The following is a 12,404-nucleotide window of genomic DNA, read 5'->3' on the forward strand; positions in this document are numbered from 1 at the left end:
CTAATCCAGAATGTTCGTTTGCGACAAGTTCGGTGCATCTGATACTATCGGAAATGTTATCGATAGTTTTTCCTATCGCCAAGAGTTTGTTTTTAATCGACTCCCGCCCCCTTTACTGTGCAACAGGTTATCCCGGAATTTCCGCCTTTGGATCGTTCGGGTGCAACCCACTCTTGCATGAATCAGCGACGGCCACTTATCCCGCCCACAAGTGCATGATGAGCGGCTCAGAGACCGCCGAGGCCCAGGGAACTGCCAACAGGACCAGATCCAGATCGCACCAAGACGACACTCTGCTGATTAGGCTTCTACCAGTGGTTGCGCGTCATCAGCTTTGCGTCCACCTGGACTCCCTGGATGTGTGGCAGCAGTTGGCCACGGCTGTCAAGCTCTACCCGGAGCAGGTGGAGCAGATAAGACACCAGAAAGACCGCGGCCGTTCCCCAGCAAACGAGTTCATGAATATATGGGGGGGCCAGTATAATCACACAGTCCAGAGCCTGTTTGCTCTGTTCAAAAAGTGAGTACAGATCCAATTGGGAGAAAGTTATAATAAGTCCCACCCCTCGTCCTCTCCAGGCTGAAGCTGCACCACGCCATGCGGATGATCAAGGACTACGTGAACGAGGACCTGCACAAGTACATTCCCAGGAGCGTGCCCACCATCAGCGACCTGCGTGCCCCGCCCGATTCAAATTCGAAAATAGACAATGGCCCGCCCTTTCCCTCCTCCTCGGGCGTCAGCAACTCGAACAATAACCGCACGACGACGACGATGAGCGAGGAGATTCCCAGTTTAGAATCTCTGGGAAACATCCACATCAGCACCGTGCAGCGGGCGGCCGAGTCCCTGCTGAAGATTGACTACTCGGAGCTAGAGCGTGCCACGGACAGCTGGTGTCCGGAGAACCGCCTCGGCCAGGGCGGATTCGGAGAGGTCTACAAGGGCGAGTGGAAGCAGCTGGACGTGGCCATCAAGGTGATGAACTACCGCAGCCCCAACATCGACAAAAACCAGGTGGAGCTGCAGCAGAGCTACAACGAGCTCAAGTACCTAAACACCATTCGGCATGACAACATCCTGGCTCTCTACGGCTACAGCATCAATGGCGACAAGCCCTGCCTGGTCTACCAGCTGATGAAGGGCGGCTCGCTGGAGAACCGCCTGCGGGCGCACAAGTCGCAGCAACCGCTACCGGCGCTGACGTGGATGCAGCGTTTCAGCATTTGCCATGGCACGGCCAAGTAAGTGAATGAGTTTCGTTTCCCCGAATCACAGTTGATTGAATCCTCCTTTCTATTGCTCCCCATAGAGGCATCTACTTTCTGCATACTGCCCGCAGCACTCCCCTCATCCATGGTGATATTAAGCCCGCAAACATTCTGCTGGATCAGTGCCTGCAGCCAAAGATCGGGGACTTTGGGTTGGCCCGCGAGGGACCCAAGTCGATAAACGCCGTGATGCAGGTTAAGAAGGTGTTCGGCACCAGGATCTACCTTCCGCCGGAGTTCCGCAACTCCAAACAGCTCAGCACGGGCGTGGACGTGTATAGTTTCGGGATTGTGCTGCTGGAGGTGTTCACCGGGCGCCAGGTGACGGATCGCCTGCCAAAAAACGACCAGCATCAGGATCTGCTGCACTATGTCAAGCAGAACTGGGCCCAGTCGCAGCAGAATCGCCTGGAACTGCTCGACAAGCACATACCCAAGCCGGTCGGCGATGAGCTGGACATGTGCCTGTGCGCCATCGAGGCTGGCCTCCAATGCACGGCCCTCGAGACGCAGGACAGGCCCTCAATGAACGGCGTCCTCAATAGATTCAAGCCATTCCGCATTGACTTTTGACCATTCATACATATGGTATATTTACTCGATCGAAGATCTGAACTGTGCCTTAAAGCCACTATATTGTTAGCCGTATATTATAATATAATCGTTTTGTACGTTGATTCTAGCGTCATTTTTGGTTACATCTTCGACCATTTAAATTTTAGCAACACATCACAAAATACTCAAAGTAGTTTTTATTTTTATTTGTGAGGAGCTCCGGCCAGGTCCATCATCGACAGAGACCTCATTTACCTTTTTACATTAGTAGTTTTAGCCCCAGAAATTTTCCATTCAAATAAAGTTCGGACAGAACGAAGTTTCGAGCCAATCCAGAGATGAATTTGAAAAATTCCAAGTTTTACAAACGCATCCAGGAGTTGCGACGCTTTTCGAAGGAGAAGATTCGCAAGGACCGAGAGCAGCGCACCAGCGCTCGGCTGGACATGGCCCTCAGCGAGCAACGTCCCCGCCATGAGTCTGACCTCGAGTGGTCCAGTTCCCCCCGCCGTCGTTCCAAGAAGACCAAGGGCAAGAAGAAGGCGGCCTCCCGTCTGTCAGGTGGCAAAGACACGCACTGCTCTAGCCCCGTAGGCGACGAGATTCCGCCGGATGCTGGGATCCAGAGCTACATCCAGCTGAACGACAAGTGCTATCGGCTGGCCTGCACTAGGCAGGTGCCTGTCAAATCCTCGCGAGATGATGACCGCTCCATTAGCGAGTCCAAAAGCGCCATTTGCGTGTCCAACTCACGCTACGCGATGATCGGTAGGATATCCAAGACCCTCGGATACAAGCTGGTCAAGGAGACCAAACTGTGGAACATTCTCTGGTCGGACTCGTTCCCCGGCGTAGAGCTCTTCAAGAACATGAAGCGCTTCCAGCAGATCAACCACTTTCCCGGCATGATCGAGATCTGCCGCAAGGATCTGCTCTCGCGCAACCTCAACCGCATGTTCAAGGTGTATCCACACGACTACAAGATCTTCCCCAAGACCTGGATGCTGCCAGCGGAGTAAGTGAAGGTATATCCTTACCTGATCGATCATTAAGTGTCCCCACTTCTGTCCAGCTATGGGGATGCCATGAACTATGCTCTGACCCACAAGCGGACGTTCATCCTAAAGCCGGACTCGGGTGCCCAGGGACGTGGTATCTGGCTGACCAACGATCTGAAGACCATCGGGGCCAACGAGCGGCTCATCTGCCAGACCTACGTCCACCGAGTGGGTAACCATTCGACTCTAGATCGGCCGCATGCCTAACCCATACCATAACCATTCTAACAGCCCCTTCTCATCGATGGCTACAAGTTCGATCTGCGGGTCTATACACTCATTACATCGGTGGATCCGCTGCGTATCTTCGTGTACAACGAGGGCCTGGCCCGGTTCGCCACGAACAAGTACGTGGAGCCCACGCCGGGCAACTCCAACGACCTGTACATGCACCTCACGAACTATTCGGTGAACAAAAGGAACTCCCACTACGAGCTGTGCGACAACGACGACTGCGGCAGCAAGCGGAAGCTGAGCGCCATCAACAACTGGATGCGCAGGCACAACTACGATGTAGAGGAGTTCTGGACGAACGTTGACGATGTGATCATCAAGACGGTGCTCAGTGCCTGGCCCGTGCTAAAGCACAACTACCACGCCTGCTTCCCGGGCCACGACAAGATCCAGGCCTGCTTCGAGATACTCGGATTCGACATTCTGGTGGACTGGAAGCTGAAGCCCTACATCCTAGAGGTCAATCACTCGCCCAGCTTCCACACCAACGAGCAGGTGGATCGCGAAGTCAAGCGTCCTCTCATCCGGGACACCCTCAATCTGGTCAGCGCTGTGCTGGCGGACAAGAAGCAGATCATGCGCGAGGATCGCAAGCGGGTCAAGCAGCGCCTGCTCAAGACCAAGGGCGAGGCGTAAGAAATCCATTTGTTCCTTTGGCCCTTCCATCATACTACTCCTGCCGTCCATACAGATTGCAGCGTCCCCGTGTCTGCAATGGATCCACAAAGACAGAATGCAGCCCGAGAAAGGTTGAGCCCGAGGAGGACCAGGACCCGCTGGCCCAACAAGTCGCTTGGGAGGACAGTCACATGGGAAACTTTCGCAGGATCATGCCTCCGCCCGACGGCACCAAGGCCGAGTACTACAGCCAGTTCTATGGCCAGACCAATCAGGTGTCCATCTTTGCCGAGACGGCGGCCAGCAAGAAGCGGGAGGATCTTGCCCGCAAGATGCGCCTCCAGATCGAGGAGAAGAAGGCCAAGCAGGACCAGATGCTGAATGGACGCAGCAAGACCGACAAGCGCAAGCGCCAGCTCGTCATCCTGCCGCGAGCTGTGCGCGAGAAGAACCGCGTCCAGCTGTACCGCCTGCAGGAGCACTGGGTGCCGGGCTTCATCTCCGAGGCGGAGGAACGGCTGCGCCACACCTGGCTCCAAATGCGCACTGAAGCGATCAAGACGCTCCGGATCACCGAGAATGTAAGTAAACATCTTTACTTTCCTCTGTCCTTATATTTCTGATCCTTTCCTTAGGTCTATGCCACGCTGTACGAGGCGGGCAACCTGACCAACACGGACATGGTCGTTTTTCCGCATCTCTACCAGCATCTACAGAACGGCTTTGACATCAAGCAGCACACATAAGACGCCACACATGGCCTTTCATCCTCCCTCCCCATTTGAACTTCCACATTTCCACGTATGTTGTTAAATTTGTTATATGTTAAATTTTACTTTCTAATTAAAAGAAAAAATTAAAGAGCTGCCCCATCAAACCGATCAGGGAGGTGTCCTCAATCTGTTTGGTTCTGATGCTGACGGGTTCCGTGATGAACAATGAAAATAGAAGAATACAGACTTATCTTATAAGGAAATAGTAAACTGCAAGATATTAAGGGACTCAGTTCCTATAAGGAAATACTAAACTGCAAGATATTAAGGGACTCAGGGACTATGCCAGAAACATTTAATTTCTCGAATTTGAGGTTTACTTCAAGGTCAATCAATCCATAGTTATTTGTGTTTTTCTGAAAGCAGAAAAATTGAATTAAACCCCAAAATAAAAAGCGACTTCAAATCTATATTGATTCCATACTATACATAAAACATATTAAAAAAAGCCAAAGTTGAAGGAAAATAAAACAAGAAGAAAACTGCAACTTTAGCTCCATATATCTTCAGGTATAAACATTTTATCGCTATGAATAAAAAATCTTATGAAAGGTCAAGCAATTCTCTTTTCGACCCATACAGTTTTTTCGGATATTGGCGCAGCAAATGTCAAGTGAAAAAAACAAAATTGCACAAAGTAAAAAAAAAACAGATATTGAATTTTTAAAAAAGATTTCGTGGTATATTGGAAATTCGAATACAATCCAATCTAATTTTTGCTTTGTGGAATGATTTCTAAATGAAAAGATTCTCTAGAAACTTAGGAGATGATGAGAATGTGATGGGAGAATGCTTCGAATAAAAGTTTTATATTATGATTAGGAAAAATAACTGATAATTTCACTAAAAGAAACATCTCCATTGCAGAGGGATAAATGTTGAATGAAATGCAGACGGATCTGTTTTCTGAATGGATAAATTCTGTATCAAAAACTCTTTAGCATAACTCTCTCGCTTCTCATTTTGTGGGTTTATTTCAGGGGTAATTCTTCTCAAATTAATCTCATCTCTTTTGCCTCTTCTCAATATATCATATGGGGAATAGGAATGGGTAGCATAGCCCAGCATTAGTTCGTCATTAGCTGGCTCTCCGACTTCCTATAGACTTGGCAGGCTGCCCGGCTAACAAACATCATAAACATTTGCATTTTGGCGCGTGTTCTGTTCGCTGCCCCATCGAAAGATCCATTAGATCAGAGACGAGAGAGAGTTTTCTGAGATTGAGCATCGAATATTGAGCATCTTGAGAGCAATTCCATTCCGATTGAGGGGAGGAGGAGACTCTTCCATGCGTTCGCATTGAAAGGGAGAGCGCACTGAACTCAGTCTCGCAAAGGAGCAGCCACCGGGCAGTCCACAGTCCACGGCAATTACAATCCGGAAAATATTTAGAAAGCCGTAAAAAAGAGATTTGCCCAGAGACCGTTGCGGCATGTTCAAAGCGTCGCAGGAGATGCGTCTGAACACCAATGCAGCTGCCTCTCTGTGTCCGAGTGGAAGTGGTGGGATCGAGGGGCCGAGTGCGGAGAAAGAGGGTATTTTTGGGCGCTACCAGCGCACGCCCGACGCGGGTGAGTCGACAATGAGGAAGTAAACATCGAAGCGAAGCGTCTATTTATATACACCCCCAACCGATCCGCTCCGCAGATGCGTATCCCACAGAGCCGCCCCGCGTCTTCATAGCTCCCGAGCTGACCGACGCGGGCAGGGTGCAATTGCTGCACTTTCCCAGCGGGGCTGTCCGCATCAACAGCTCCGTCAGCTTCATCCTCAAACGGAACGGTGTCAAAGGGAACTTTGATGTTCGGGTAGAGGGTCCTAGCGGCCAGCTGGAGGCCGTGCAGCAGCAGCAGTTGGACCCGGAGCGCTTCCAGATCGACTGCCAGCTGTCCTCTGGTGCAGGACTCTACAAGGTGCACGTCAAATGCAACTCCGTGATTCTGCCCCGGTCTCCCTTCATCATAGTAGCCATAGCGGGGGCTTCCGAGGCCACGGAAATAAAATCCAGCAGTCCAGCAGGTGGGTCCCGTCCTAGTGTAATCCTCCACAACGGTAATCCCTCCATATTCTCTTGCAGGAGTGCCTATCTTTCAGTCGGATGCCAGCAAGGTACAGAGCCGGGGCCTAGGACTCTCGCACATGAACTGCCTGGAGAGGAACGAGTTCACCGTGGACTGCAGCCAGGCGGGTAGCAACATGCTCTTCGTGGCCATCCTGGGACCACGGGGCCCCTGCGACGAGGTGCTGGTGAAGCATCTGGGCCGCAACGTACATCGGGTCACGTACCGCGTGTCGGATCCTGGGGATTACATTTTGGTGGCCAAGTGGGGGGAGCAGCACATACCCGGGTCGCCTTTCAGCCTGGCCACCGAATAGGAGTTGGAGGAGTAGAATAAATGTGAATAGACGAAAATCTGATGGTGACCTTGTTCTTGCCTCTGCTTCTCCGCTTCCTACCCTCTGCCACCCGCCTTCCGCGGGACGATGTGCAATTTAATGATGATTACACTGTGGCAGCAGCAGCAACGGCAGAAACATTATCATTTTTTGTTATTTAGCCCGGCGCTAATGACGTTCGCATTTGGGGGCTGCTTGCTGCCGCTGTCGCTGCCGTCGCTCCAACCTAATGATGATGACCGGCAAATACATGCATGTGTTGGTGTGTGTGTGTGTTATGCTCCAACAAAAGCAGTTGCGCATCATCACTGATGGTGCCTGAGAGAGAGTGAGAGAGAGAGGGGGGGCGGGGGGAACATAACATAGCCAAAGTTGATGATGATGATAATGCGTTTGCTTTGTAGCCCGCCAGCCTTAACGAGCTGAGCTGAGTTTGGACGGAGAAGGAGGAGAGAGCAGCCAGCTGCCGACTGAGCGACTGCGGGGCCACAAGATAAATTGCGCTTTGCCAGGCCCTAAAATCAAGCCAGATAAATCAAGCATGGCACAGCGGATAGGGGGGTAGTACCATTATCTACTATTCCAAACTGAACAGTTCCCTTTTCATGCAATAAAAGTTGTATTTACGGGCCCTTTCAATTCCCAACGTATTGTTTTGCCACTGTCTGGTCACACTGGCACGAAAAACCCTATGCACTATAGCTGGCCCGTTCACACCATGTTGCTTGCGCTGCTGCTGTCTCGCTTGTGCAGAGAACATCATTATTTGTTGGTGTGTTGGTGGCGAGAGCTGCGCGTACTACCAGATACGTCGTTTTTCGTGTGTTTCCCTCTCGAAGATAATTAAAATTTAATTATTTGACTTATAATCAAGTTTTGTTTTGTGCTGCCTGCCTGTTGTTGTGTTGGTGTTGTCTCTCCCCCATCCCCCCGGCAATCTGCTACTCATGGAGAATAAGTAAAGAATGCACTGTGGCCGTAATCGACTCACCAAAAAAAGTTGATGTTGTGTGTGTGTGTGTGTATCTCTGCAAAGGGAAAAGTTGTGCGTGTGTGTATTGAAGAAAAGTAACCATCGAATCGCCCCCCTCCTTCGCTTTGCGCACTTACAACTACACTTTTGCTGGCAGTGGCAGCGGCGGCGGCTCCAAGCAAAAGCAAGTGCGAAGGCAGGCCGCGGCGTCGGCGTCAAAGTTGTGTGGCATGTAGCATCTTCATCTCTTCTCTGGTATAGCAGTATACTGGAATAACCGCGTCAGTACGCTTTGAGCCAACGTCGCGTCAACTTCATATCTTGTATCTGCTGGATGCAATTCACAGCTAGTTTCTCTCTGCCTTTTCCCCCTATATTTGCATTTGTTTACGGATTGCGTATTATGTCTGTGTACTGTGTGTGGGCCTGTGTGAGGGCCTCATCTGTGTGTTTGTGTGTGCGCCGGCTTAATGATAATTAAAAATCCGTTATTATAGTGCGCAGGCAAGTCCCGTTCGTTCGTTAGTTGGGGGAAGGGAGGCGTGGGTGTTCTCGTCCCCCCGTAACCTTTAAAGATTCGCCTTAGAAATGGTGTTGTATGAGATTTTCCCGCAATTATTATAAATATTATATTATATCAGTGTAATTAAAAGTGAAATACGTTGTTAATTGATTGTTGTTGCTGTTGCAGGAGTGGATGCGCGTGTCCAATATGCCAGCCTACTAGATAAGTACTGCTTCATGTCCTGCTCCAGCTGGCAGACGCAGTTTGTTGGGCAATCCCATTTGTCGGCAGCGAGACCCATGTGAAATGCCTGTGAGTACTCATCTCCTGCCCATCTGAAGCTCCTCCTGGATATCCGTCTCTTTACCTGTATCTGTTGCAGTATGAAAAATTCAACAAAAAGCGTCGACAATGGGAGGATAGTGGGGTACTAGAGCTAATCAAACTATGGAAAGTCTGCGCCTATGAGCTGCGCACCATCAAACGCAATGGCCATCTGTATGTGGCTATGGCCAAGCAGCTAACGTCCCTGGGCGTCCCTGTTACCGCACTTGAGGTGCACTTCAAAGTCAACAATCTCACGCAGCGATATCGCCAGGAGCAGAAGACCTTCGAGACAACGGGCATAATCAGCACCTGGAAGTTTTACAGTCAAGTGGATGATGTTTTCAAGAGTCTGGCAGCTCACACGGGTTACAAGTAAATAAGTAATGCAAATCCCATGGAAGGGATATAATGTCTAATGGAAACTAATGCGAATCTGATCTTCCACAGAGACAAACGCATGACTAGTGCCTCGAATACTAGTAGCCTACCATCCACATCCGAGTCACCAGTTTGGAAGAATCCAATGTCTCAGCAAGAGTTTAATAGCAACAACACGGAGGGGTTCTATAAGTGAGTACTCCTTACACTCTATTCTTTATTCTGTTCCGATCATTCTTATACTGATCTCCCTATCTGTTCTATTGCAGGACCGAGTACGGCATGCATCGCCACTTTATGGACCACTCCCAGCCACCGCCGAACACGGGCAGCGTGGACAACTTCATGACCTCCTCGGCGGCCGTGGCGGCGGTGGCTGCCGCTGCATCCGCTCGCCTCGCGGACAACAACATGGAGCAGCAGATGAATGCTGCGGGCGGCAGTGGGGCCAGCGGTGGCGGCAACACCAACGGCGGTGTGGCCAACTACAACAAGATCAAAAAATCGCACGAGGACTACGACAAGTTCGTGGACATTGTGAAGAACATCGTGGACACGCACAAGAGCACACCCGACAAGGTGGACACGTTCAGCGACTTCATCAAGTCGTATATGAAGCGCTGGCCGGAGCGGCTCCAGGACGAGGCCATCAATCACATCACCAACTACGTCATTGTCAAGAATATGGAGCACAGCATGGTCAGCGGCGGCGGCGGCGTCCACAATCCGGAGGGGGTCAACAACCGACAATAACAATACAAGCAGGAGCCCAACAACTAAACGCAGCCAAGGTCAGTGCAGATAGTTGTTGGACGGCCGCCCATCAGCCCACGCGGTCGGTCGTAGGCGGCCGTAGCTGCAGCTCCAGGAACTCCAACCCAACTATGAAACCGCAGTACGCAACAGTACAAGAGACACGAGGAGCAGGGCGAGGATTACTTAACACGCAGGTGGCACGGCACGGCACGGCAGTTACTTAACGGCTACCTACCCCCATGCCGGCATGCCGCTAGATCGGCTGGATGGTCTGGTTTATATTGGAGCGATGTGTTTTTTGGAACGAAACATGGCATACAGTATTTTTTGTATAGTTAAAATATACAATCGGAGTTTTTAGTTTACTTTTCTGTGCGATTGCGATACCGAATTGAGTTCGGAATTGACTCGTGTACGGAAGGGCCAGGCCAGAACAGGACTTGGACTGGGACTGGGACTCCATCTCAATCGTACATAGCGAGATCAGATCCTAGCGAGTACTTTTACGTTTAGACATCATTTCCTACTGTTAGCTGTAAACTATTATACATATATAAATATATAAATTACAAATTAATAAATGCTTTAACTACTAACGATCTGTGCAGCGGGTACGGTCCTGTGTCTTCAGATACGTTGGATTTGACAGGCTACGCTGTTGAACAAGCTGGCGGCCTTGCCCGTGGTCGTAGGGGCTGTGGGCGCAACCAAGAAGCGGGCAAAGGTGCCGCCCTTCTTGTCCGACAGCCGTCCGGGATTGATTACTAGGCAATCGCTAACCAGCCGGATGAAGTGCCTCTGGTCGCCGGGCAGCAGGAGGACATTGGGCAGTTGCCGCAGCTGGGCGTACTTCAGTGCCAGCTGCGTATCGTAGGACATGTTCTCGTCCCCCGGCGGGTACATGGGATAGAAGGAGCCCTGATTGAACAGGTGGTTGATTGCCCGATGCATCCGCTCGCCGGCATTTGCCGCAAACTCGTGGCTGAGCAAATGGTCCACGACGTCGGTGGAGGTGACGCCCAGCGTGATCCCGTCCAGGTCCACCATCGAGGGGTCCGGCAGCAGGTGCAGATTAGGGTATGTCTTGCGTAGAGCAGGCGGCGGGGTGGGGTAGACCGTATGAGACATGGCATCCTTCTGGCTGCTGATCATCAAGACTGTCGTGTGACCTCCAACCACGTCCATGATGCCCGAAATCATCTTCTCGAAGAACGAGTCGAAGGTCTCTGCCATTTCGGCGACGAGTTTGTGATCCGCGTCCACAAAGGGACCCACCAGAACTAGGACATCCGGTCTGTGGTCCTTCAGGTACTTGAGAAGATCGTGCAGGGGATCGTAGAACAAGTCCGTACTGTGTGTATAGGGACCGGCGGCCACCACGAACTGCAGCTCTCTGTCCACCTTCAATGGCGAGGGCGGCGTCAGCTTCCGCTCGGTGTGGATCTCCTCCACCACGAAGGAGTTGCCTTTGGGTATGAATCCCTTCGCCAGCACCACCTGGCCCGGAAAGATGCTGGCCGACTTGATACGCGTGAAGTTCAAATCCAGGAAGCTGCTTTCCTCTCCATCTGTCACGGCCAGGAAGGCCGAGTGGGCGTCCAGGGGGCCATCGTCCTCGGAATGTATCATGCCAACGGCATAGAGCATGTGCAGCGCCTGCAGTGTCTGCCCGTCCTGTGGATACCAGCTGCACTCGGCCGCTCCCTCCACACCGAGCTTCTTCTTCACCAGCGCTCGCCCAGTTTCCTCCAGCCGGTCGTACAGATTATCACACTTATCGCTAAGCAGGTCGTTCATGTAACCCAGGTTACTGAGCGTCAGCGGAGCCTCCTGGTGCAGTAATCTCTGCGACACGGGCAGGGAATGCTCCAGCTTGGCTTGCCACGTGGTTCCGGCCAGCAGTTTGGGGTGTCCGAAGGTGTCCACAATGTCTCCTGGTCGTCCGGCCACTGTTGTCGTCGATGGTGTTCTCGTTCCTGCCGCTGGTGTACGTTTGGCCGACTGCGGTGTGTAGCTGGCGGGACTGAAGAGAACGCCGCCCTTGAGCGCAGAGGATCGTGACGGATCCTTCTTGGACTTAGGCGTGTGCATCATCGAAGAGTCTGTCAACGACTCGATACCATAGTCGTACGTCATGGGATCATCCTCGATGACGCCATAAGTAGAGAGAGAGCTCGGGGCTACCACAGGAGCTGGGGAATACGTTTTCTGTGTGGATGTCTTGAAGCCCACCTTGTCCTTCTTCAGCTGGAGTACCTTGCGCTCGAACTCGCCCAGATTCTCGGGCGTTGGATCCTCCCCGTGCAGATGGGACAAGCTGAAGGCCATCCACTGCTCCACGAACTCAGTGGCATCCTCAATGCTGTACGTGATGGCCAGTTCCATGCACTTGTCCAGCACCGCTTCGCTGGGCTCCACGCCTATCTCGTCGAATTGCTGCTTTATTTCCGTGTCCATTTTTATTTTGTTTCGCGTGTTGTTTTTTTGTAGAAATATACTTTTGGCGGCAAAAAAACCGATAGATTGCTATTGCCGCTTCATTCGATAGCTTTACATGG

General features: G+C 51.5%; 5 protein-coding genes across 8 annotated transcripts; 4 read left to right on the plus strand and 1 right to left on the minus strand.

Moving 5' to 3' along the window:
- Positions 1-79: 79 nt before the first annotated feature.
- Positions 80-2,011, plus strand: pll (serine/threonine-protein kinase pelle). The gene is made up of 3 exons (XM_001358332.5): positions 80-520; positions 580-1,245; positions 1,314-2,011. Exons 1-3 carry the CDS (start codon positions 216-218, stop codon positions 1,843-1,845), a joined length of 1,503 nt encoding a protein of 500 aa, XP_001358369.3. The 5' UTR covers positions 80-215; the 3' UTR covers positions 1,846-2,011.
- Positions 1,994-4,684, plus strand: TTLL6B (Tubulin tyrosine ligase-like 6B). Of its 3 annotated transcripts, none has more exons than XR_001451661.2 (6): positions 1,994-2,842; positions 2,900-3,053; positions 3,117-3,751; positions 3,811-4,318; positions 4,373-4,538; positions 4,600-4,684. XR_001451661.2 is itself a non-coding variant. In XM_001358333.4 (5 exons), the coding sequence occupies exons 1-5, from the start codon at positions 2,166-2,168 to the stop codon at positions 4,481-4,483; spliced, it is 2,085 nt and encodes a 694-aa protein (XP_001358370.3). In that variant the 5' UTR covers positions 1,994-2,165; the 3' UTR covers positions 4,484-4,598. The 3 variants fall into 3 exon arrangements, 1 of the variants encoding a protein (XP_001358370.3); XR_004468545.1 differs by having other exon boundaries at positions 4,623-4,684; XM_001358333.4 differs by lacking the exon at positions 4,600-4,684 and having other exon boundaries at positions 4,373-4,598.
- An 827-nt stretch (positions 4,685-5,511) lies between these two features.
- LOC4801248 (filamin-B) lies at positions 5,512-6,923 on the plus strand. The gene is made up of 3 exons (XM_001358334.4): positions 5,512-6,081; positions 6,158-6,529; positions 6,588-6,923. Exons 1-3 carry the CDS (start codon positions 5,943-5,945, stop codon positions 6,884-6,886), a joined length of 810 nt encoding a protein of 269 aa, XP_001358371.2. The 5' UTR covers positions 5,512-5,942; the 3' UTR covers positions 6,887-6,923.
- A 769-nt stretch (positions 6,924-7,692) lies between these two features.
- LOC4801249 (uncharacterized) lies at positions 7,693-10,442 on the plus strand. 2 transcript variants are annotated; one of them, XM_015181623.2, is made up of 5 exons: positions 7,693-7,727; positions 8,572-8,697; positions 8,768-9,084; positions 9,160-9,282; positions 9,360-9,843. In XM_015181623.2, exons 2-5 carry the CDS (start codon positions 8,692-8,694, stop codon positions 9,841-9,843), a joined length of 930 nt encoding a protein of 309 aa, XP_015037109.1. In that variant the 5' UTR covers positions 7,693-7,727; positions 8,572-8,691. The 2 variants fall into 2 exon arrangements, with proteins under 2 accessions (XP_015037109.1, XP_001358372.2); XM_001358335.5 differs by having other exon boundaries at positions 7,721-7,865; positions 9,360-10,442.
- PolA2 (DNA polymerase alpha subunit B) lies at positions 10,167-12,402 on the minus strand. Its single transcript, XM_001358336.4, has 2 exons — positions 10,444-12,402; positions 10,167-10,386 (listed from the first exon to the last, which is right to left on the minus strand). The coding sequence occupies exon 1, from the start codon at positions 12,301-12,303 to the stop codon at positions 10,474-10,476; it is 1,830 nt and encodes a 609-aa protein (XP_001358373.3). The 5' UTR covers positions 12,304-12,402; the 3' UTR covers positions 10,167-10,386; positions 10,444-10,473.
- Positions 12,403-12,404: the final 2 nt, after the last annotated feature.

The sequence above is a fragment of the Drosophila pseudoobscura genome, chromosome 2 (assembly GCF_009870125.1).
Source record: "Drosophila pseudoobscura strain MV-25-SWS-2005 chromosome 2, UCI_Dpse_MV25, whole genome shotgun sequence".
Taxonomy (NCBI): Eukaryota; Metazoa; Arthropoda; class Insecta; order Diptera; family Drosophilidae; genus Drosophila; species Drosophila pseudoobscura.